The 21,533-nt window shown below is 44.7% G+C and overlaps 1 protein-coding gene across 2 annotated transcripts in view; it reads right to left on the reverse strand.

Moving 5' to 3' along the window:
- DSP (desmoplakin) overlaps positions 1–17,413 on the reverse strand; it is a 42,056-nt gene extending 24,643 nt beyond the window's left edge. For both annotated transcript variants that reach the window (XM_081247338.1, XM_081247337.1), the window contains exons 1-4: positions 16,798–17,413; positions 5,011–5,110; positions 3,755–3,903; positions 2,875–3,049 (exon numbers count right to left, since the gene is read on the reverse strand). In XM_081247338.1, the coding sequence (XP_081103464.1) occupies positions 2,875–3,049; positions 3,755–3,903; positions 5,011–5,110; positions 16,798–16,961 (588 nt within the window). In that variant the 5' untranslated portion in view covers positions 16,962–17,413. The remainder of the gene's footprint in view (positions 1–2,874; positions 3,050–3,754; positions 3,904–5,010; positions 5,111–16,797) is intronic.
- Positions 17,414–21,533: the final 4,120 nt, after the last annotated feature.

Below are 21,533 nucleotides of genomic sequence, written 5' to 3' on the forward strand. Positions count from 1 at the left end.
TGCACACCTACGTATGATACAATGTTATAAGATACGGATAGAAGTTTCAATATTCAGTTATTTTTAAATGTGCATTAATAATAGTTCATTAAGCTCAGTCAGGTACTACTTCCCAAGCTAAACAGTTGACCCAAGAAAATTTTTCATTGTTTATTTCTTTACATTGTTTTGAGCAATGTAATTTTTGACTCTTTAAATCCAGAATTTAGCATTGCCTTTCGGGATGCAAAACTCCCTATGACCCATTTCAAAGAGAAGTTACAATATATACCCAATGCCTTCATTTCAATGAAGTTTGAAAGTATCAATATGGCAATATGAAGATTGTGGATTTATGTTAGCTTTTTAAAAATTAAATCTAACTTTCTAATTTGAGTCTCCACTACTTCAATTTAAGAATGCCACATAGTAAGAATCAAACATATTATTTCACAAGATTCATACTGCGGCGAGTCTATTGTCTTTCTTTTGCATGAGCTCATGTAAATTTCCAAATCACCTGTGTCATCTCTCGGACATGCTGAGGGCAAACATTCCAGACTGGTATTGCAGCAAGAACATAACACACATTGTTCCCAGCCACATCCATGTTCTCATGTACTTGGCGAGCCTTCAGAAAGGGCAGCCATCAGACAACTGTAAGTTACCCAGGACTCTGACCTTTCTCTCCTGTGGCTCATTTCAACTTTAAAGCAGAGACAAGCGAGTGCGCTGGGAAATTAATGAGACGACCAGGCTCCCGATCCCACCCCTCATTACCAGCCAGGTGTACAGTATCTGCCCCATCCATCAGCAGAAACACAAATCAGGGAAACACAACCCTGGCCCAGGAGCTGTGTGACTGCGTACGGATTGTGCCTCTGGGGACACTTCTCCCTTATCAGCTGGCCCTACAGCTCAGTCCCCTGGGAGTGTGAGGAAGAATGCAGGCTATGCTTAGGGGAAGAAGGGATAAGAGGAAAGGATAAGAGAACCCCAGAGCAAACCAGCAGCAAGTGATAAAACTGCTTTTAATCCCTTTGAAACCCTGGGGGCTGCCTGATCTGAAAAGCAACGCTCATCAGTTGCATCTATAAGAGGGGTGCACCCCACCCCCTCTCCCCGACCACCTGCCATGACAGAAAACTGAGTCCACGTGATAATGCCGTTTTCCAAAATTTTAAAATGCTGAGCTACAAAAGATTCTTACAAAGCTACACCCAACATGAATACAGAAAATGACAAATTACGAGCTGTCACGTTATAGAACTGTCAGAGTGACTAAGAAGAAATGAGGGAATTTGCCATTTCGTAAGTAATCTGGTTCAAAGGCTGTTTCACCTAACGTCTGTCTTTGGTCACTGACCCTCCCCACGCAGTTCAAGCCTCATGAGCCTGGCCCAGCCTTCTCTGCTGGCTCCATTCCACAGGGAAGGGAGTGCCAGCCCTCCCCCACTCCCATCTGAGCAGGGTTTTAGTACAGTTCATGCAGAAAAATTTGGCATCTGGCTGTATGTATCTTATTTTCTTCAATAATATTCCTTTTCAGGGCTATGGGACATAAGCTTTGAACCTCATTTTCTGGCATGGTGCCAAAACATAGTAAATGCTCCAGAAATGTGTGTTCAAAGATTAGAAGGGACTTGGGAAACATGCAAATCGGTTTGTATTTAGGTTTCTGGGATTACAACGGACTCTCCTCCTCTATAAGCCCCACCTTCTTGTAAGTGTTATAAAGTCTTTATAATACGTGGGAGAAAAGGTTAACTGAATGAATGAATGCACACCTGTATGTTCAGTTGCATACGCCCTCACACTTGCCAAAGAACACCTACAAAAATCTGTAAGTGGCTGAGAAACTTCAGAACTGCTGCTAAATTGGTCCAAGAACAAGTAATAAAACCACTATCTCCAACAAAGACAACTGTATCTCTGCACAACTGATCATTCTACCACGCCCACCTCCTCACGAGAAGGACAGCTCATCAGGATCGAGTTTTCATTACAAAATTCCCCTCTACATTCATTACAGCACATAATTACTACATAAAACAACAAAACAATAATTAGCACTGAAACATCCTTTGTAGAAACTCCAGTTCTAGGGAAAGGCTCAGCACCTCTGGTGCCAGTATTTCACTTCACTCCCACATCAGTGATGTCATGATTGCACAAGACAACTGACACTTCAAAAATAGAAGGTTAGGCAACCAACGAGCCCAAACCAGAAGATCCGGTTTTACTGCATGTCCAGCTCCTCCAATTTGTTAAAATTTTAAATGAACCCCCACAATGTTCCCTTTTTTCTCTTAAGTACCTCTCAGTAACACCTGAGGAGCTCAGCGATGAATTTTTTTTTTTTTTTTTTTTTACACGGGCCTCTCACTGCTGTGGCCTCTCCTGTTGCGGAGCACAGGCTCCGGATGCGCAGGCTCAGCGGCCGTGGCTCACGGGCCCAGCCGCTCCGCGGCATGTGGGATCTTCCCGGACCGGGGCACGAACCCGCGTCCCCTGCATCGGCAGGCGGACTCTCAACCACTGCGCCACCAGGGAAGCCCCAGTGATGAAGTTTTTTAGCGCATAAACTCCCATAACAGATCTTCCAGCTGTGAACGGTAAGAACTAGATTTTCACAGTCTACCAATTCAGTGATACGTGTTAAATATTACCTGTGTGATAAAGTACGACTACAAAGCAATGAGGCTGGTTCCCTCAGCCACACGGGGAAGAAAAAAATCCCTGACTTTTCACTTATTTCAAAGTAAAAGAATATGAGGAAATGCCGAAAACAGCAAGTGGTTGCTGCCAGCTGACGCCCCGACCCCCATCCTGCCAGGTCTGCACACCTGGCCAGGAGCTCTGAGAACCAACCTCCTCCCGCCAGAAGCTGCTTACCCTCTGCTGCCGCATCCACCCCAGACATTCGCTGGTGAGGTGCTTGGTGAATTCATCCCACCCGGAGCCACTCTGGCAGGAGTACCCTCCACCTCCCTTGGAGCTGGCCCTTCGGACTCGAGGGATACTGATGGCTTTGTAAAGGGCTCGCATTTGCTCCTGGAGCTGCAGCAGTCTGAAAGGAAAGGAAAACAATCACACCACTGCAGGAAAACAGCCTATGAAACATGTCCTGGGCAAACGGCCCCCTCTGTGTCAGTACAGAGATCACCAATGTTTCACTCATAGATTTTTTATTCTTGATCACATGCAAAGCCTTAAATATTCTGACGCTCCAAGCCTGAAGCATCACAGCAAGTGTAAATGCCTCTGCCCAACCTGGCAGCATCCTGTACTTTCTCACAAGCTCCACCCTGGGAATTTCCTAGGACCATGCGCCCTGGAGAGTGTGATCTCAAAATCAGACTACACACCTCTGCTTTAAATGGCATTTTCAACTCTATGAGTCTCATTTCTGTATGCTTTAAACTGAGCTGGACTTAATTTTAGACTCTTCAAAGTCAATTGCTGTGCCAAAGGTCTTTGCTGCCCCCTAAGTGGAAGCGCACTGAACATCTCACAGCAAACTCAACTCTTCAAAAGAAGCACGCCCTCTCGGGCAGGTCTGTTTAGTTCATCGCATGGCAGCTTTGTGATTCCACAAAAGATGAAGGTAGTGGGTTTAGTCAATTCGTATTAGAGACACATAAAGCTGCAAAATACCAAGCAAGGGAGCCCTTTCTGGGGAATATCTGTGCTTTCTTCAGGGAAGACCTGGGTCAGGGGATTGAGTGCAACTCCACGAGGCCTGCGGGCACCAGGCTCGCTCTGCGGGCAATACCTTTTCTGATAAATATCACAGGGCTGGCCCATCTGCCGCATCTCTCTAATCAAGCTATCAATAATTTCCATCTGATCATTGGCCTGGGCAAAACACTCATCCAGTTCTCTGCTCTGAGCCAGCTGTATCCCATCTCCATACTTCAGTTCCTACAAGAAAGAAATCACATGAAGGAAACACATAATACTGGAAAGAAAAGCTTCATGCATATTACTAGAAGCAAAAGCTTCTGCTATAAACTTAAATATTATAAGTCCCCTACCCCGTTCCACGTAAGTGCAAAAAATCTTTAACTGAAAATTGTCTTATTAATTTGAAATAGGGAGGTAAATTAGGGAGATTCATGAAGCAAAATTTGTAGACTATATTTTAAATTTTCAGACGCCTTTAAAAGCATATTCACAGAGTGCTGACCTTTCTCTTGCTTCAGTGTTAAATACCTATCTTTCTTATTTTCACAGGACACTCATCTAACTGTAATTTCACGGTGATAAGAACGCTGTACCAGCTGAGGTCTTTTTTACACATAAACTGAGCTCTTCCTGCAATTGTGGGAGATAACTTTTCGGTTCTTAAAAAGAAAGCTGTCTAGTTAATTGTATTGGGCCAATCAATTTCCTGGTTTTGATGATGGGTGACACTTAGTGAGACGGCCACCTTTGGGGGGAGCTGGGTGATGGGTACTCGGGAAATATCATGGATCTCGTGCCTTCTAAGCCGGTTTCAATAAGATCCTAAGTTATCTCTGTAACATCAAGAAATACTGTGAGGCTTTCACGAATGTTACCATTTTCCCTCAATTTTCAATTGCTTATTTATCCATATTTTGTAATGTTTCTCATGTAGAATTGTTCTCACAAGATGGTAAATTTTCCTGAAGAAAGACATTAAATTGATGGTGTACATCACAACCCATGACAATCCAGTGACATAAACATGTCAGGTTGCATCTCTAGGAAAAGAAAGCATTACAAAATCAGGTTGTTGCAACTGCAAAAGGGTGGCAATCCGTAGTGTAAATATTTGTTGGGAAAAAAACTATGTGAAAACTGGTTCCCATTGTTAAGCCAACATTGCAAGTAGGTTAGGAAGATAGACATCCCGCTCTTGTCTGTTTTGAGAAAAAGCATCTCTAAACACTAGGAGGGCAGGGGATGAGAATGCACAGGTCAGGGCTATGAGTCTAAGTTAACCAGGAGCAAAACCAGGTACAAAACCAGGTGTGGACAGTTCTTCAGGAGAAAAAGAAAGCTTACCGGCTGCACGATCAGCTCGGCCCGCATCAAAAAATCCGAGCAGTTCTGCAGAAGCTCCTGGATGGTGTTCTGGTTCTGCCTCGACATCGTTCCGGTTGGACTGATGAGCAAACACAAAGAAAGAGAACATGAAAAAAATTTTTCAATTTTGAACTAATTTTAAACTTTCAAAAAAGCTGCAAAAATGAGACAAAAACACTTCTGTAGGCCCTTCACCCAGACTGCCCAATTGTTCACATTGGTCATGTCTCTTTGTTCCCCTCCCCCCTGTATGTGTGTATATCTATTTATAGTATATATACATTTTTCTGAGCCATTTGAGAGCAATTATCCTTCTTTATCCCAAAATATTCCAGCATGTATTTCCTAAGAACAAAAACATTCCATTATATAACCACAGTACAATTACCAAAATCAAGACATTTAAAAATGATGGAATACTATTTTCTAATCTACAGAACTTTTTCAAATTGTACTAACCTTCACACCAAGGTTGTTTTTGTTTTGTTTTGTTTTTTTTTTCTGGTGTAAAATCTAATCCAGAAATATTCTTTTGAGTTGTGAAAACACATTTCCAGCATCTTCTCTGTCACCCCTCTCCCTTCATCCCACATCAATGCCATCACCAGTCCTTCTGGGAAAGGTGGCATCAGACCCAGAGCTGCAGGGTTTCATTGACCAGTCTGGTTGTGGACAATTGTAGGAGACAAAAGAAAAGCTTATTCTGCAAAAATATTTTCTGCAACCAGAAAAAGCTGATAATAGTAAAGGAAGAAGGGGGTAAAGAAAGTGATGGGAAATTTAAATATCTTTAATGCAAAAAGAAGCCACTTTTCCTTTCAGGATGACCCCAGAATATTATCCTGTACAATGATGCTCATCCACATGTGTATTTCAAATGCAGCACTGTTCTGGAAGACAGGTAGCAGAAACCTTAAAACGACGGTGGTATTTAAGAAGAATGTTGTAGATATTCTGCATTTTAAAGAAAGAGATTATAGAAATTCAGTTTGCTCCAGATACAAGTAAAAAGAGTAATCTATCATAAAACAAGTCTTACTTTTTAATTTGCCAGGATACATTATGCTACAGCACAGCCCGCTACGGCTTAGTTTAAGAGAGATTTAAAGTACATTAAATTATTAACGTTCAGGAAAGGCCTTATGAATGTCCTACAAGAAACCTGAGTTCCTCCAGGGCTTCTGAGCTACCAGCCAGGCCGGCTTGAGCTTTCAGATAAAACAGACGCCTGTTCAACGTACTGAACTTTCTTTTATGTGTGTCTGTGTTGGGAAGGGTGTCTTGTGTGCGTTTTAAAGAAAGAATTTCCGGACTTCCCTGGTGGCGCAGTGGTTAAGAATCTGCCTGCCAATGCAGGAGACATGGGTCCTGGGGGTCTTCGAGCCCTGGTCCAGAAAGATCCCACATGCGGCGGAGCAACTAAACCCGTGCACCACAACTACTGAGCCTGTGCTCTAGAGCCCGCGAGCCACAACTACCGAGCCCGTGCTCCACAGCTAGAGAAAGCCTGCGCGCAGCAACGAAGACCCAAAGCAGCCAAAAATAAATAAATTAATAAATAAAATTTTTAAATAAATAAATAATGAAGAAAGAATTTCACTGTTTAAAAAAAGCGTTTGAAAAGCACAGGCTGTACTAGGCAGAGATAGGGTAAAATCACAAGAATGTGGGAAACTCTCCCACCGCCCCTTGAGTCTGCCTCATTTCACATCGGAGAGGCGCTTTCTCTCTCTGCTGGCCAGGCTTCCCTACAAGCCAGCCCTGGCTGAAAGTATGTGGGTGAGAAACCAGCTCTCCTGGGAACCAGTGCCAGAGGAGGCCGCAGCTCCTCCAGGCAGGCCCTGGCACTGCCCACCCATCGACACCAGGGCACTGCACCCTCACCCCGCATGAATGCTACCCTTCTCTGCCTGCCACTCAGAATCAGACAGGAAACCTGGCACACTTCTCGGATTGCTGAAATGTTAACAGGACTCCATCCGTTGTCAAAACTTGTGCAAAATTCCACTTGACTTAGAACACTTTCCAAAATGCACCCATTATAACAGGGAGGAAAGAAATTCAAGAGACAAAGGGAAAAAAAGAAAAAAGAGAGACAAAGGGAGAAATGAAGAAATACAGAAACATCACTGAGAAGTCTAGCATGGGTAAGTAATTAGGGAGGTCCTGTGGAATTAGATTTGTTTTCTTTAAGGAAGGGGCATGAGAGGCCCTTTCTTCTGAAACATTTAGTAATTCTGGTCAGCAGTTGGGTTCAGAGGGTGATTCCCACAGATAATGCCAGTCCCTTGCATACAAAGGAAAGGGTTCTCTCTTAGCACAGTGGAAAGTCAAGAGTTTCTGAAATGATTTAATAACGTGTGCTACTGTAAAAACTAACACAGTGAGTGCTAAGACAGAGGGAGATGGGGAAACTGGGTGAGGGTGTATGAGAACTCCCTCTATCTCTGCAGCTTTTCTATAATCCTAAAATTATTCCAGGATAAAAATGTACAAAAAATAAAAAAGAAGCAGAGAGGCCAAACTCACTTGTGAATGAAAGTTCCAAAGTGTATATACAAGTCTTTTAAAAATGAATTTATGACACTAAATTCATTTGCCAACAAAATATGAAACTCTTCAGCTCTTTTTACCCAGCTACTGGAGTAGTCAGTTACATGACACTTAGAAATGAACTAAGGAAAAAGAGGTGAGGCAATTAAACGCTGGCTTAAAATATTGGTGGACTTGCACTTAAAAAACAGAAAGGTAAAAAAAAAAAAAACACCAAAATGGTAACTTCATATGCTGTTAATGATACTGAAAAGAATTATTCATGCTTCACCAAAAGGCCTGCCTATGTTCACCATATGTTCACGCCCTTGATAGCCACTAAAATCCTATGTGTTTGCCTTGGCATTTTAGGAATAGATTAACAACTGTCTGCACAAAAATCTAATCTTTTTAAAAGTCAAAAGAAAGTAAAAAGAAAGAAACGCTAAAGTGTTAGAACAACGTAATGAAGAATCTTTGGTATTGTGATTTGTCTGTAGAGAAAGTATGACCTAATTAACCAAACTTCCTTAGGCACAACTTTTCAAGACTGTGTCTGGTCCTTAAAGCAAGATCTACAGATCCCGTTTGTCATCTGTAAGAATCTCACTTGAGTCTGAACATCCTTGGGAAACAGACCATCAAATCGAGCAGGTGGAAGGACAACTCAGGCTCCTGAGGTTTATTGACAAGAAAAGAGAATCCACCTTCACATTTTAGCTTGCTTGTCCCCGCCCAGTGAGGGATCCACACAGAACTGACTGTACTTAAGTCATGGAGGAAGTGTCCGTGGAGAGGATTTCGACTCACTAGACACTCACTCAGATGCTGTGCTGGACCCTTCAGCAGGAGAGCCAGGAGAGCTTGCTTCAGGGAACACAGGCATTTTGTGTGCCATTCAGAACTTTTTAAGTCAAAAATCATATTTTTCCACATAATTTTAGGTCTTTTGTCTTTTACCTCAGAAATATTCTAGATCTCAGTTTTCTCATCTTTTGGGCTAGGTGCTATTTAAGGTTTCCTTAGCTCCTTTGTTCTGTAACTTTATTTTATGAGACCACCAAACTCATTCCTCCTATTGAAAATAATCCAAAAGTCTATGTTCTGTGTAAAGGTAATGAAGTTTCCTCTTCAGACAGTGCATTTTGGGAAAATGCAAAATTCCATCATATAGGAAGAAATCATTTTAAAATAAATACTTATTTAACAAGCATATAAGGACTTTAAAAATCCCTAGCCTCAAAGACATTTTCAACACTGGTACGTATTGGTATTAGGGGTGCAGAGATTTTAAACCATGTTAGGAATTGAACTAATGAGGTCAGAGTTCAATTTTTAAGTCCCATTTCCGTGTCACGGAAGATGAAAGAAGTCATGCAAAAAAAAAAAAAAGAAGAAGAAGAAGAAAGAAAGAAAGAAAAGAAAGCTCATTTGGGTCAAATCAATCAAAAAATATTGGCTTCTAAACTAAAATTAATAGCTGGCCTTGAAAAAAATAACATTTGTCCTTAAAAGTCTTTAACTTTTCTGAAATCCTCTTTTATTTTCAAACTTACAAAGACAAATTATTCGTACAACAAAGAACCTGCCTACACTTTTTTTGAAAATTCATTCTAAAACTTGTTTAAACAAGTAAGGGTTCCAATAGTTTACATAAAGATCCCTTTATCAGAGGCTAAAAGGAAAACATGGTCTGGGCCACATGAACGTGTGAACAGTATTAAAGAACTTTCAATGTTTTATTTTACTACCTCCAAATAACAGCCTTTTCTTAAAAAAATAAGACCTCAAAATTAACTGTGAAGCCACTAGTTTCACACTTTTCCCAAGAATATTATAGACAAAAATACAAGACAAATACTTTGAAGAGAGTCTTGAAGCATTACAAGATATTTTTAAATAGTTACTCTCCTTGTTTTATAAAAGTCATTTTACAATCATCTATTCTGTTTATTAGACACTTGGCTGGTGCCACGTAACTCTGGATTTCCTTTTGTATATACACTGGGTTGGCCAAAAAGTTCGTAAGAGCCTACGGAAAACCCCAAACGAACTTTTTGGCCAATCCAATACTTTCTCTCCCATTGGGTTCCTTCTTTCCTTCCTTCCTCTTTCCTTTGTCCCTTCTCTCTCTCTCTCTCTCCCCCACTCTCTTTCTCTTCTTTTTGTTCATTCCATCAACATAAGGTCCTGGATGTGTGCCGGAAATTATGTCTCACGTGTATTCGGATTCATGGAATAATGACCTTGGAAAAACTCAATGAAGATTTGATGGAAATGATGATAATTATGTAATGCATTAATATTGATCTTAAAACTTATTTGCATTCATATTGATCTAAAACCTATCTGCTGAGCTCCTTACGATGTTTAAAACATGTTCCATACGTTATTTTGAGTTTCTTTAAAAGATCTTAAGTAAAAAGAAAAACATCCATGGAGTTTGTAAAAAAAAAAAAAAAAAAAAATTTACTTCTTCATTTAAGGACAATACCCTACCTCCAAGACTCACTAAACACATCAGTGGAAATGTCACGTATCAGAAGTTACACACCAAGTGCTTTCGCCTCCACAGAGTTTTCCTGGCACATCTCTGCCCTCCTTCTGCACGAATTATGTACACACCTGTCTGCCCACACCTGGAGAGCAAAGTCCCACATCTTAGTCACTTTCGACTCCTACATGCACCTAACAACACAGAGTTCCTCACCCAGAAGGTCCTTAACGTATGTTTGTTTGGTTTAGGAAAGTAGAAGAAAAACAAAGGCAAATCAAAGACTGATATGAAGATATTACTACTCATTACCCTGATTTCCAAAGCTCAGTCAGGTAGTGCATCTACTGCACCCCAATTCCCCACCAACAGTGGGCAAAAAAAAAAAAAAAAAAAAGGTTTTTTCTATCAATTTTAGGAAGAAGGCCTCCTCTGGGCCTTCATCTTGTCCTCACCCAGGAGCTTTGGAAGCGGTACTCTAATAAAGTTCCACTGCCTTTCCATGTTTGCTATTTTCACAGTTTTTGGTGGCTGTGGGTGGGGGGCCGGGAAGGGCAACCTGATCACAGGTCATTAACTTCATAAAGAGTTTGGGGTCCACCTCGTTCTCAGCCACTTCCGGCTGGACAGCCTGTGACTTGGAGCAAGTTAGTAGACTCGCGGGGCCTAGCTAGGATTTCTGCAGGAACACAGTCACCTCCGGGGCTGGCCTGATGTTCAGAGGAGAAGCCAGTGAGGTCCGTAAAGCCCGGCAGAAACTAAATCCTCGCTGCGAGATCGTTCGTACAGGGGAAGCTGCTGTTGTGACATGATTCTTAGATTTTGCTTTTATTTTTCATTTTGTGTTTTTTGCCCCAGTTCATGATTTTGCAGTTCACCCAGTTCATAATTTTAAGGATATCCTGCAGCACATTGGAGGTGGAGTGAGAAGCGAAAAAAAAGGAAAGAAGAAGAAATGATGACTGGGTATTAGGTGTGAGGCATTTGAGACTTTCTCAGGTAATTTTTAATTCCTAAAATTATCTACGAGACCTAAAATAAGGTTTGAGACAATTCAAAGACAGAGAGACATTTTAACTGCACGAAAGACATCTTTTGAAGGGATAAGAAAATTCAGAAAAAGATGCTTTCCTTTCCTTTATTAAATGGGGATGAATATTTGACCCTTACAAATTCAAGGCCAAAATAGGGATTTCTGTTTTGAATTCCTTCCCTATGTGAAATCTTACATTCATTCTGATGCCTAAAAAAAATCGTTTACAAGTTACCTGGTTATTCACCAAGAGGCCAACTCCTTTTTAATTTTTTTCAGGTAACTTATGAAGCAAGGGATATTACGTTTGCATGTCACACATTTGAATTCCAGGCAAAAACTCAGACCTATGGCCTACAGCCTCTCACTCTGGTGTCCTCATTTTCATGAAATGTAGATTGCACATTCCTGAGGTCTCTGAAGGTCCTGGACCCTCCCAGCACAAGGTGCTGGTGGTAAGGTGCACATGATGGGGCTGCCCTGGCATTTTAAGGCAGGCTGAGGCTTGGGGTCCATGGGGCAGTGGCTTCAACATCAGAACCACCCCTGCCCATTTTCCCAGGAGGGCCAGAGGGAGACGGAGAAAAGCAAAGGGCGGGGCGGCAGGGCCCCAGGCACCAAGGCCTCGGGACTGAGGCACTTCTTCCAGAACCTTTGAAAAGTCTGGAAAGACTGGCTGGCCGAGGGCTGAGTTAAGACTCCCCAAGACACACCCAAGCCCTCCTCAGCTCCACCCGAAGAAGTCAGCGTGGAGGCATCAGCACTTTTTTGTCTTTCCCAGGACTTTTCAGGCACCTGGACAACAATGAAATTACGCCCATGTTTACAGAAAAGATTAACTACTTGTTGAAAGCTGCTCTGTAGATGTGCCTGACATTTAGTGGGCTTAACGCAGCATCACACTGTGCTGCATTCCTCAGCAGATGGAAACTCTACAGGAGGTGTGAATGCAAGAACACAATGGTTATGAAATAAATATTTCCCAGGAATGCAACAATTTAAAAAGAAGTAAAAACTCCTATTGGATAGAAGAGTTTACAAGAAGACGTGAATTCTAATAACTAAAGTTAGATCTTTTCTTGCACCATCGTGGTATACTGGTTTCAAATGCAGCTCAATTACTAACTTAGCGGCTTGACCTAAGCCAAGTCATGAAACTCCTTTAACCTCAGTTTCCCACCTGTGAAATGGGAAGTTTGTCGTGAGGCTTGAGATAACAATATACCTGGCACATGGTGGGTGTCTGCCAGGCAATGGTAACTATTATTAACCACTGATCTGATGTTTGTATAAAATATGTAACCTACTCAAACTTAATCACTATGCAGGTGTTACTATCTGCCATATATTAAGCTACACTGAATCTTACTTTGCCATCCTTTCCCAGAAAAATATTTAGAATAACCATTCTGAGTCAGCCAACTCTAAGCCTGTTTTCTCACTCTCCCTTGTTTCTCTGATCCAGTTCTGGGCTGAAGCTGTCACTCCATCACATCTACCTCCTGTCCCACTGCCACCAACCTCCACCAGACTTTCATCACCTCCCTCCTTCACTGGTACAACCGCTTCCTTAAGGCAACCCCTCCCACACACTGCTGGCCACAGCAATAATCCTATGGCTCCCTGCGACGGTCTTATCTCTCTGCTCCTTCAAAGGAGAACTTCACTGGCTCGGATGAGACCTGCAAGGGTTCCCCGTGCCTAACCCTAACCCACCACCGTGGATTCGAGGTCTCCCAGGTTCTGGCCCCAGCCCGTCCTTCCTCCTTCTATCTTACTGTTTCCCCACTTAAGCGAATGCTCCAAAAGGAGACCACTCTCTAGGCCTTGAAGCTGCACCTGTTTTTTCACTTCTCACACTTTTCTCATGCTCTTCTCTCCTCCAGGTGCGCTCTCTGCCCACTCTCTTTACCAACTGAAATTCTCCCAAGTCCAAGTCAACACCACTTCCTTTATAATAAAGTCTTACTAGTGCCGCCACTACAGATGTTATCTTGTCCCCTTACAAAGCCTCTGAGTCATGGGCACTGCTCCTGTGCATTATCCTGTTTGTATTATAGTACTCATGTACTTATCTTCCTCTAAAGAGCATCTGCCCCCTTCCAGAAGTCTTTGTATTTTCACCTTTGAATCTTCCCGACATCTAACACACAGCAGGTGCTCAGGATATACTGGCTGAATGAATGAATGAATACATGGACTTGAGGTACTTTCATCCTGTAAGTACAGGGCTGTCCAGTCTCATACACAAGTACATGGTGTAAACGCACAGGATGCCAGAGGGCAGGGGGAGGAGCCCCTGATTCTCATGCCAGCTCAGCCATGGTGGACTCCGGGATTTGGGGCAAGTCTTAATTTGTCTCTAAAGTGGAAAAGTGAGGTTTCTGTCCCCCTCAGGACCCCCTTCCACTCTAAAATTAAATGTAAATGCGCCTGTTTAACTTCATGCTGAGAAACAGGCTTCTTTAAAAGGTAGTTTAAAGCAAACTTTAAAATAGGTATCAAATAGTGACCACTATATTTCGCTTTGGAAATCATGAGTTCTGGAGAAATGTAAGCATTACCATTTTATGCACATATTTCTGAGGCTTAGTGACTGTATTTGGCGTGTAATCCTCCTACAAATTCCACACTTTGATCAGCGGAAGATCCAACTGGGGGACTTTGTAACTTGGCCACCAAATTTCACTACAGATTTGTCATTTCTTTTAACTACAGGAATAAGACTAGTGTAATTCTGCCATCACTGAAAAGAATATAGCATCTTATACAAGAAAAAGCCAAAGTTTAAATTTTCAAAAATAGACATCTTAAATGATCAAGCAGGTAACATGTACCAAACTTTAAAATATTAAGAAAAGCAGCGGAAGAAGGTAAATAAAGTAGTTGCAGATTCCATGCAGGGTAAAACAAAGACACAAAAGACAGGTGGGGGAAGGAGGGATAATCAGAGTGAGAAATATCAGGTCCTAAACAGTGACAAGTGTTACTAAATAAGGGACAGACAAAGGCAAGAGGCTGTAAAGTCACTTTCAAAGGAAAAATAAGATTTGGGCTCTGTACACGCTCAAATTAGCTTATTTAGGGAAGGGCTAAATACACACATTGATCATTAAAAAAATCACCAATCTGATTCAGCCAATAAAGTGGGAGTTTTAGAAATAAAGGAGTTTAGATGCAACCAGTCGCTCTCATACTGTTTTTTTAGGGGGGGGGGTTGTTTTGTTTTGTCGCTTTAAAAACAAAACACCTCTATTTAGAAAAACTTTCGGTCAGAAAAATGCTTTTAAAATCCTTCATCATCATTCACTTAGCAGAGGGCAGTCGAGTCAGAGCTGCCATCCTGCTTCTGCAAAGTGCGTGCCAGGGCCAAACAAATCCTTCAGCACGAGACGCTAAAAACTCCAGGAAAATAGGTGCGGTGCGGGCCCCGACTGTCTCCAGTCAGTCGCCTTTATTTTAAAATGCAGACCTCAGCGTTTGCGGGCTACTGTGTATTGTGCTAACGCTTCGCGTCTAAGGGCAAGTAGCACCAGCGCAAGCCGGGACAGGCCTGAGGAAGCTCCAGTACCTGGATCCGGAAGGAACGCCAGCCACACGCTGACTCAAGCCCCCCGCCCGCCGCCCCGCGGCCCTGGCAGCGCGATAACAACGCGCAGAAAAACAACCTCCCTCCAAGTTAGGTCACTTTTCACTTGAGTCTCTTTCCCCTTCCCGGGGAGATGTTAAAACTTGACAGGTTTATCAACAGCCTTTAGGCTGGAAAAACCGAACACAAGAAATGATGCTATACCAGGAGAAAACATCGAGCCTCGCCCAAATTTAACGTTCGGTGAAGAATCCTTATAAACCGGGTATCTTTATGCAGTTCATTAACCCAGATATTAATTACAAATTTACTTCTACAAGAAGCCAAGGGAGTGAAATATTCCATTAACAGCCATGTTTACTGTCAACTTAAAACATAGGGACGCTAAGATAACCGAAGCATATTCAATAAAAAAGGAACAAAAAACCCAAAAAACCGCTTGGTTCATAAATGCAGGAAAGAAGCAACCTTGCAAATTCTGACTTGGATTTAAATGTGTGGATTCAAAAGCATGTGCTTTCCAAATACTGCAAGACTGGGAGGGAAAAGTAAAGTTTCGGATTTAAATGGTTGGCCAACTTTTCAAACAAACTTAAAAACCAAAGTGTAAATGAGCAAACATTTCTCCCCAGTCTCCCTAATGGTTTGGCATATTTTTTCCTGGAAACCCCCAGGTGCATTTTGTTCATTAAAGAAAGAGCTCCAAGATTGAGACAAATTCTTTGCTAGCTCAAAAAGAGAAAATAAATTTTCAAGGTGCTGCGGGAAGATAAAGAAATGAATAAATCGAAGCAGAAAGCAGGTTGCAACTCGAGTAGTCCGTCCCGGCCTCCAAAACTGCTGGCAAAACAAAAACCCCCTGGAGTGTATTCAGTTTGTTCCTCCCCAGCCTAAGGCCACAAGGCTAGATCGACAAAGTTCTGGAACTCAGGCCTCTTCCCCCGAAGCCCTGCAAGGGAAGGACTTGCAGGGGGCGGGAAAGGGGGGTGAGAGCCGCAGAATTCTCACGGCTCACGTGGGAGAGTCCGGCTCCGGCGACCGGGTAAATGTACGTTGATTATCTTTCTCCACCCGGACCCGATTGACCTCCCCCTCCCCAAGCTGGGTTTCCCGGATGATTCGGAGAGGCAGACCCCGCCCTCCTCCCAGGGCGCCCCCAGCATCGCGGGCCGGCCGGGATGGTACGCGGAGCCTCCCCTCTACGGGCCCCTGCCCGCGCTATCCCGCTCAGAGCGCAAGACGCGCTCCGCCACCGAGACACTGAGGCCGTTCCTCGGATGCTTTTTAAAAACCGGGAAACAAAGGGCGCAGGCGCAGGGCCACAGGTGTGCTCGCTGGCGGGGGCTGCCGCGCGGCTGATCCGGGCTTGGGGGACAGGCGGCCGACCCCGCCGGGAAACCTGGTTTGGGTAGCAGGCGAGGCCGAGGCGCGGCCTTCTCGACCCGCGACCCCGAGCTGCCGGGACGCGCAGCCTCCGCACAAAAGCCCCCGGATGGCCGAGCAGCCCAGGCGCCGCTGCGGACGTGGTCTCGGGGTGACCACGAGCTTGCGATGAGCCACTAGCCACAGCCGAGAGCCGAGTTCACCCTGGCCACCCGACAGGCCGGAGCCCCCCCGCTCCCCTCGCTGTTTTACTTTTGGTTACAGTTCGAGAGGTTGGGTTTAGTGGTCGCAGCCACGCCCGCCTGACCTCCCACCTGCGGCCCGGGACAAAGGCGATGCCTCGCTGGGGACAGTCCCGGGTACAGCCGGGACCCCCGCCGTCCAGCACGCCCTGCCTGCACCCTCGCTGGCTGGCCTCGGGCCCCGGCACGCGGGAAGCGAGAAGGGGGGCCCGAGTCCCCGCCGGCAGCGAAGGAGACGCTCCTCTGCGGGTTGGCGCACGTGCCCACCCGGTCTGCGCGGTGCGCCGGGACACTCGGTCTTGCCCCAGCGCGAACAGGAAATGCGTGCATGACCTCGGACAAAGAGACTGTCCCCTTTCTGGACCTGAGCTTCCTCTCGGTCAGAGGTCGACGGTCCCTCCCGGTCCCAGGGTACTAGGGGAGTGTAGAGACCCCGCCGCCCCGGCCCACCGGCCCACGCACACCGCGCGCTCCGGGTCGGCCCGGTACCCACCAGTAGCCGTCCGAGTTCTGGTCGGTGGCCGTGCAGCGCCGGTAGTACATCCTGCCGGTGCCCCCGCCGCCGGTCATCTCGCAGCGCAGGTCGGGGCCGGACTCGGCGCGGGTCATGCGGCCCAGCGTGTTGATCCGCGGGTTGGAGCCTCCGTTGCAGCTCATGTTGGTTGGCACTCGGAGCGCCGCTCAGCGCCGAGGCGGACGCGAGGGCGGGCCGGCTCGGAGAGGGCGAGGGGCTCCCAGGAAAGGCCCAAAACGGGTACTGGGCTGGGGGCGCAGAAGGATCGCGAGGACGCTCCTCTCCACCGAGGCCGTTCTGGACACTGCGAGCGCGGCACGGCGGGCGGGCGTCGGGCGCCGGGGACAGCGACGGGCCGGGAGTGGAAGCGGGAGCGAGGGCTGCGGCTCTCAGGGCGGCGAGGGCGCAGAGGAGCAGGGCCGTGGCGGGGTGGTGGTGTTGGTCGGCGAGGGCTCGAGTCTCCTCCCCGCTGGCACCCGACGCTGCCGAGGCCACACCTGGTCGGTTTCTTCCCAGGGCGGGGTGCGGCCGCCGCGCCTCCCCGCCCCATCGGGTGTCACCGACGCGCACCGGCCGCCCCTCCCCACCTGCGCCACCGGCCCGCGGCGGCTCCGCCCTCCGCGCCGGGGCCTGAGTAACGCGCAAGGGGCGGAGGCCCGGGACCCGCGCGCCCCCAGCGCGCGCGGCCGGCCGAGGGGTGGATGTGCGCTCCGCGCGTCGCCGCAGTAGCCGGGAAAGCAGGGCCCCCGCTTTTGAGGATTTCTACGGCCCCCGGGTGGAAATAGGCCAAAAAATAAGTCATTCCATTGGACAGTTACTTATTAAACTTTTACTTCTGCTTATCCCTGAAAACGGTGCCAGCCAAGCTTTGGCTAGAAACAGTTGAGGAGAGAATGCTTAGATGATGAGGTTTTCGGAGACTCTTTCTGAATTTTTATTCCGGTAATTCAGAAAATTGCCTCAGAAGTATGTTTTCCGACGTGTAAAACGATTTTTACCCAGAACCACCGCTTTCTGGAGAAGTCTTCACCGTAAATAACTAATTTCTTTAGCATGAAGATAAAGAGGAATCCACTACAGTCAGTTTCCATAGGGTACCATGAAACTATAAATTGCAGTGTCTTTTATTTTGCCTGGTGATGGTCAGTCATTTTAAACGAGAAATGGCAAAGACTTCCACCCCAGACCGCTTCCAAATTTTATTTAAAAACCTTAGGACCACTCCTCTCTGCGTGCCCCTGACTGAGCACCTTCTCCCCGGCCCCATCCCTTTTGAAACGGCTTTTCCCAAAAGTCAGTGGTGGTGGCCTTCCTGGGACTTCAGTCTACCTGAGAGCAGCAGAGAACCCTGAACAGAGATCGTCCACTGGGTACAGTTGAGTCACTCAGAGCCAGAACATTCCAGCCACCTGATCTAGGGCCCCTCCCAATTAGTGGCTGCCTGCAAACAACATCACAGTCTCTGTGACTCGGGTTTAGATCCAGACCCAGTCACAACATCCATAAAAAGCTGTTTTGATAATTTGGAAAAACTGTTCAATTACTCTTTAATAAACACCATTTAAAGATCTTTATAATAAACATTTGTCATCTCCCTAAACAATGACAGTTAACTCACTTTCTTATACAGTATATTTCTGAAATGTTTATAAACTGAAAAGAACAAAAATCAAACTATATTTGCATGTTGTAAAGGGAGTGGAGGGAGTTCTCTAAAAGGTCCCAGATTATAGCACCCCAAGTTACACCTCAAATTTTAGGCAGAAATCTTTGACAAAATGTCCTTTTTCTCTACAATGGTCCACAGAGTTGACCAGCCTAAATCCAAGGAGTCAAAGATAGCATGAGATGAAAGTTTACCACTGTTAGCACTCAATAATTCCCATCATTTTCTCAGTTTCCTCTTCTAGTAAAGGCAAATGTGATAAAGTGTTCAAATGATTTCACAAACACTGATGTATACACAAGAATGGTGTTTCTTCTGAAATTGAATCAATGGCTGGAAGTCAGCATCAGCACAAGTGGCCCAGATGTTCATGGGTCGGCAGAGGGGAAGTCTTTTGGGGTGTCAGTCCATAATATGCAAAATACTTCTATGCAACTCATTTGTTCAGCAAGTAGTTATAACCTCCTATACAAAAGGACCAATGCTAGACTTTGGAATATACACAGAATGTCCTTGAAAACATTATATAGTAAAACTTCAATTTTAAAAATTCAGGGATTCCTTCAGTCCACTAATGTGTAAATAGAAGGTCATACAATTGCACAGTAGAATTCTCCTTAAACACAGCACACATCTATGAGCCACCTCCCAGTGGTGGCAAAAGCTGTGCTCAGCCAAGGGGTCCCTCTGAGAGCTCCCACTGGGTAGTCAGGAGCCCAGCTACTCACCCAGACTCGCAGAGCTGTTTACAAAACGGGGGTAGAGGTGAAGAACACAGCCCACCGATTACACATTTCTGGCTGCCTGTTGCTTCCCGGCCTACCTTACTGCTTCCTGTTCTCCTTAAGATGTTCCCAAGAAGGCAACCGACTTCCAGCTAGCCAAACATGCTGGGTCTGGGAAGACAATGACTTTCATTTGCCTTTCTCTAGGGAAGATAGGAGGATGAAATAAAAGGTCGACATGACAGATGGAATCCAGACATACATGCATTCGTCGTCTAAATTGACTGTCTCACAGGAGGCCCCCCAGTGAAGGCTGGGGATCAGAAGACCATCCTCTGATATGAGTGCTGCAATTTACTTGGGAAGCGCTCCATCTCCTCAGGTGCTAGATGGAAATACTTGTCCTGCCAACTTTCCAGACCTACAGTGAGGATCAAGTGAGATAAAGTATGTGAACATTCTTGGAAACATATAAAGCAATGGCACCACTCATTAAACCAAAAGCTCTTTGCTGGGTGTGAAATTTTTAGCTCTAGTGCTTCTGTCTTTACCCCACATGTGACTCAGTATAATTCCCCCTTGGAGACATTTAACATTCATTCAAGCAGTTATTAAGCATCTACTGTGTCACACAGCAGGCTCACTGCTGGTCACTGTAGGATATCTGTAGGAAAACAAATAATTGCAATATAATGTTAGGTCTGCTGTTATAAAGGTAGGTCTTCAGAGTTGTGGGGCACAGCAGAGGGGCTGAAAAGTAGCTTTTTTCTTACAACTAGGTTTCTACAGTTTAGAGTGCAAGGTCTGGCAAAGTCCTCGCTAGCTGACCTAAGGTCAGCTATTTTTTCCCTACCACTTGTAGATACCTGCCCTTGTACTTTTAGAGACACATCACTGACAAGTCACTTTCTCTCTGGCTGAACTTAAAAATGACCTTGCAGTGAGGAAAGAGGCATCAGTTGTATCCTGAACATATTTTTAAAATGAAACAGCACCTTGATTTCAGTGAGATTAAGAACCATTTACTTGCTCAAAATCCTATGGGAACTCTCTCCTATCGCTTTGTTGGTAAATGATAATGCTTTACCATAGAAAAGATTTACAGCCCATGAGCTAAAATATCTGTTCTGCCTGCCAGGGAAGCAGTATTTTTTTTTTCTTTTACCTTTTTTTTTTTTGGCCTCACCGTGCAGCTTGTGGGATCTTAGTTCCCCGACTAAGGGATCGAACACAGGCCCCAGCAGTGAAAGCGCCGAATTCTAACCGCTGGACTGCCAGGGAATTCCCAGGGAAGTAGTATTTTAACAAATCAGAACTACAGACACTAGGATTGGAATTGTAAAAATAAATAAATATATATATTTTTTACTTCCTTATTTTTCCATTTGTATGAATAAATTAGAATCTTCCAGAAATCATAAAATCTGTGTTCTCAACATTATAAAAATAAGATTGATCTCTCCTAAAGTTGTTGAAACTATTCAAAGCTTTGAATGAAGAAAGCAGTTTCATAAACCACAGAAATTCCATTTCAGAAATGGGAAAGTGTTTGTGAAATATATACATTAGCCCAGAACTCTCTTTATTTTCCTTGGTTCAAGTGTCCTTCAGAAACAGAAGAATTTCTGTTTGTAGTAGTTTTCCATTTTTGCCAGAGAAGGGTGATTAACTTTTCAGAAATTGAATAGCTGAGAGAAACATCTCAAATACATTTTCTGTTTCTGTACTGATGAGTTGCCCCATTGTTTCGGCACAGATAATATCCAATAAATCATGCTATCCTTTGTGGGTTTTGTTTTGTTTTTGTTTTTTTTAACTATGGGGTGGTTAGTTGTTTGGGGTTTTTTCTTTCTCTTTTTTAATAAATTTGTTTATTTTATTTATTTATTTTTGGCTGTGTTGGGTCTTTGCTGCTGAGCACGGGCTTTCTCTAGTTGCGGCGAGTGGGGGCTACTCTTCGTTGCAGTGTGCGGTCTTCTCATTGTGGTGGCTTCTCATTGTGGAGCACGAACGGGCTCTAGGTGCGCGGGCTTCAGCAGTTGCGGCACGTGGGCTCAGTAGTTGTGGCTCGTGGGCTCTAGAGCACAGGCTCAGTAGTTGTGGCACACGGGCTTAGTTGCTCCACGGCATGTGGGATCTTCCTGGACCAGGGCTCCAACATGTGCATTGGCAGGCAGATTCATAACCACTGCACCACCAGGGAAGTCCATCCTTTGTGTGTGTGTGTTTTTTTTTAAGAAGATGTTGGGGGTAGTTTATTAATTTATTTATTAATTTTTCTGTGTTGGGTCTTCGTTTCTGTGCAAGGGCTTTCTCTAGTTGTG

The sequence above is a fragment of the Mesoplodon bidens genome (genome assembly GCF_964165515.1).
Source record: "Mesoplodon bidens genome assembly, chromosome: 10".
Classification (NCBI taxonomy): Eukaryota; Metazoa; Chordata; class Mammalia; order Artiodactyla; family Ziphiidae; genus Mesoplodon; species Mesoplodon bidens.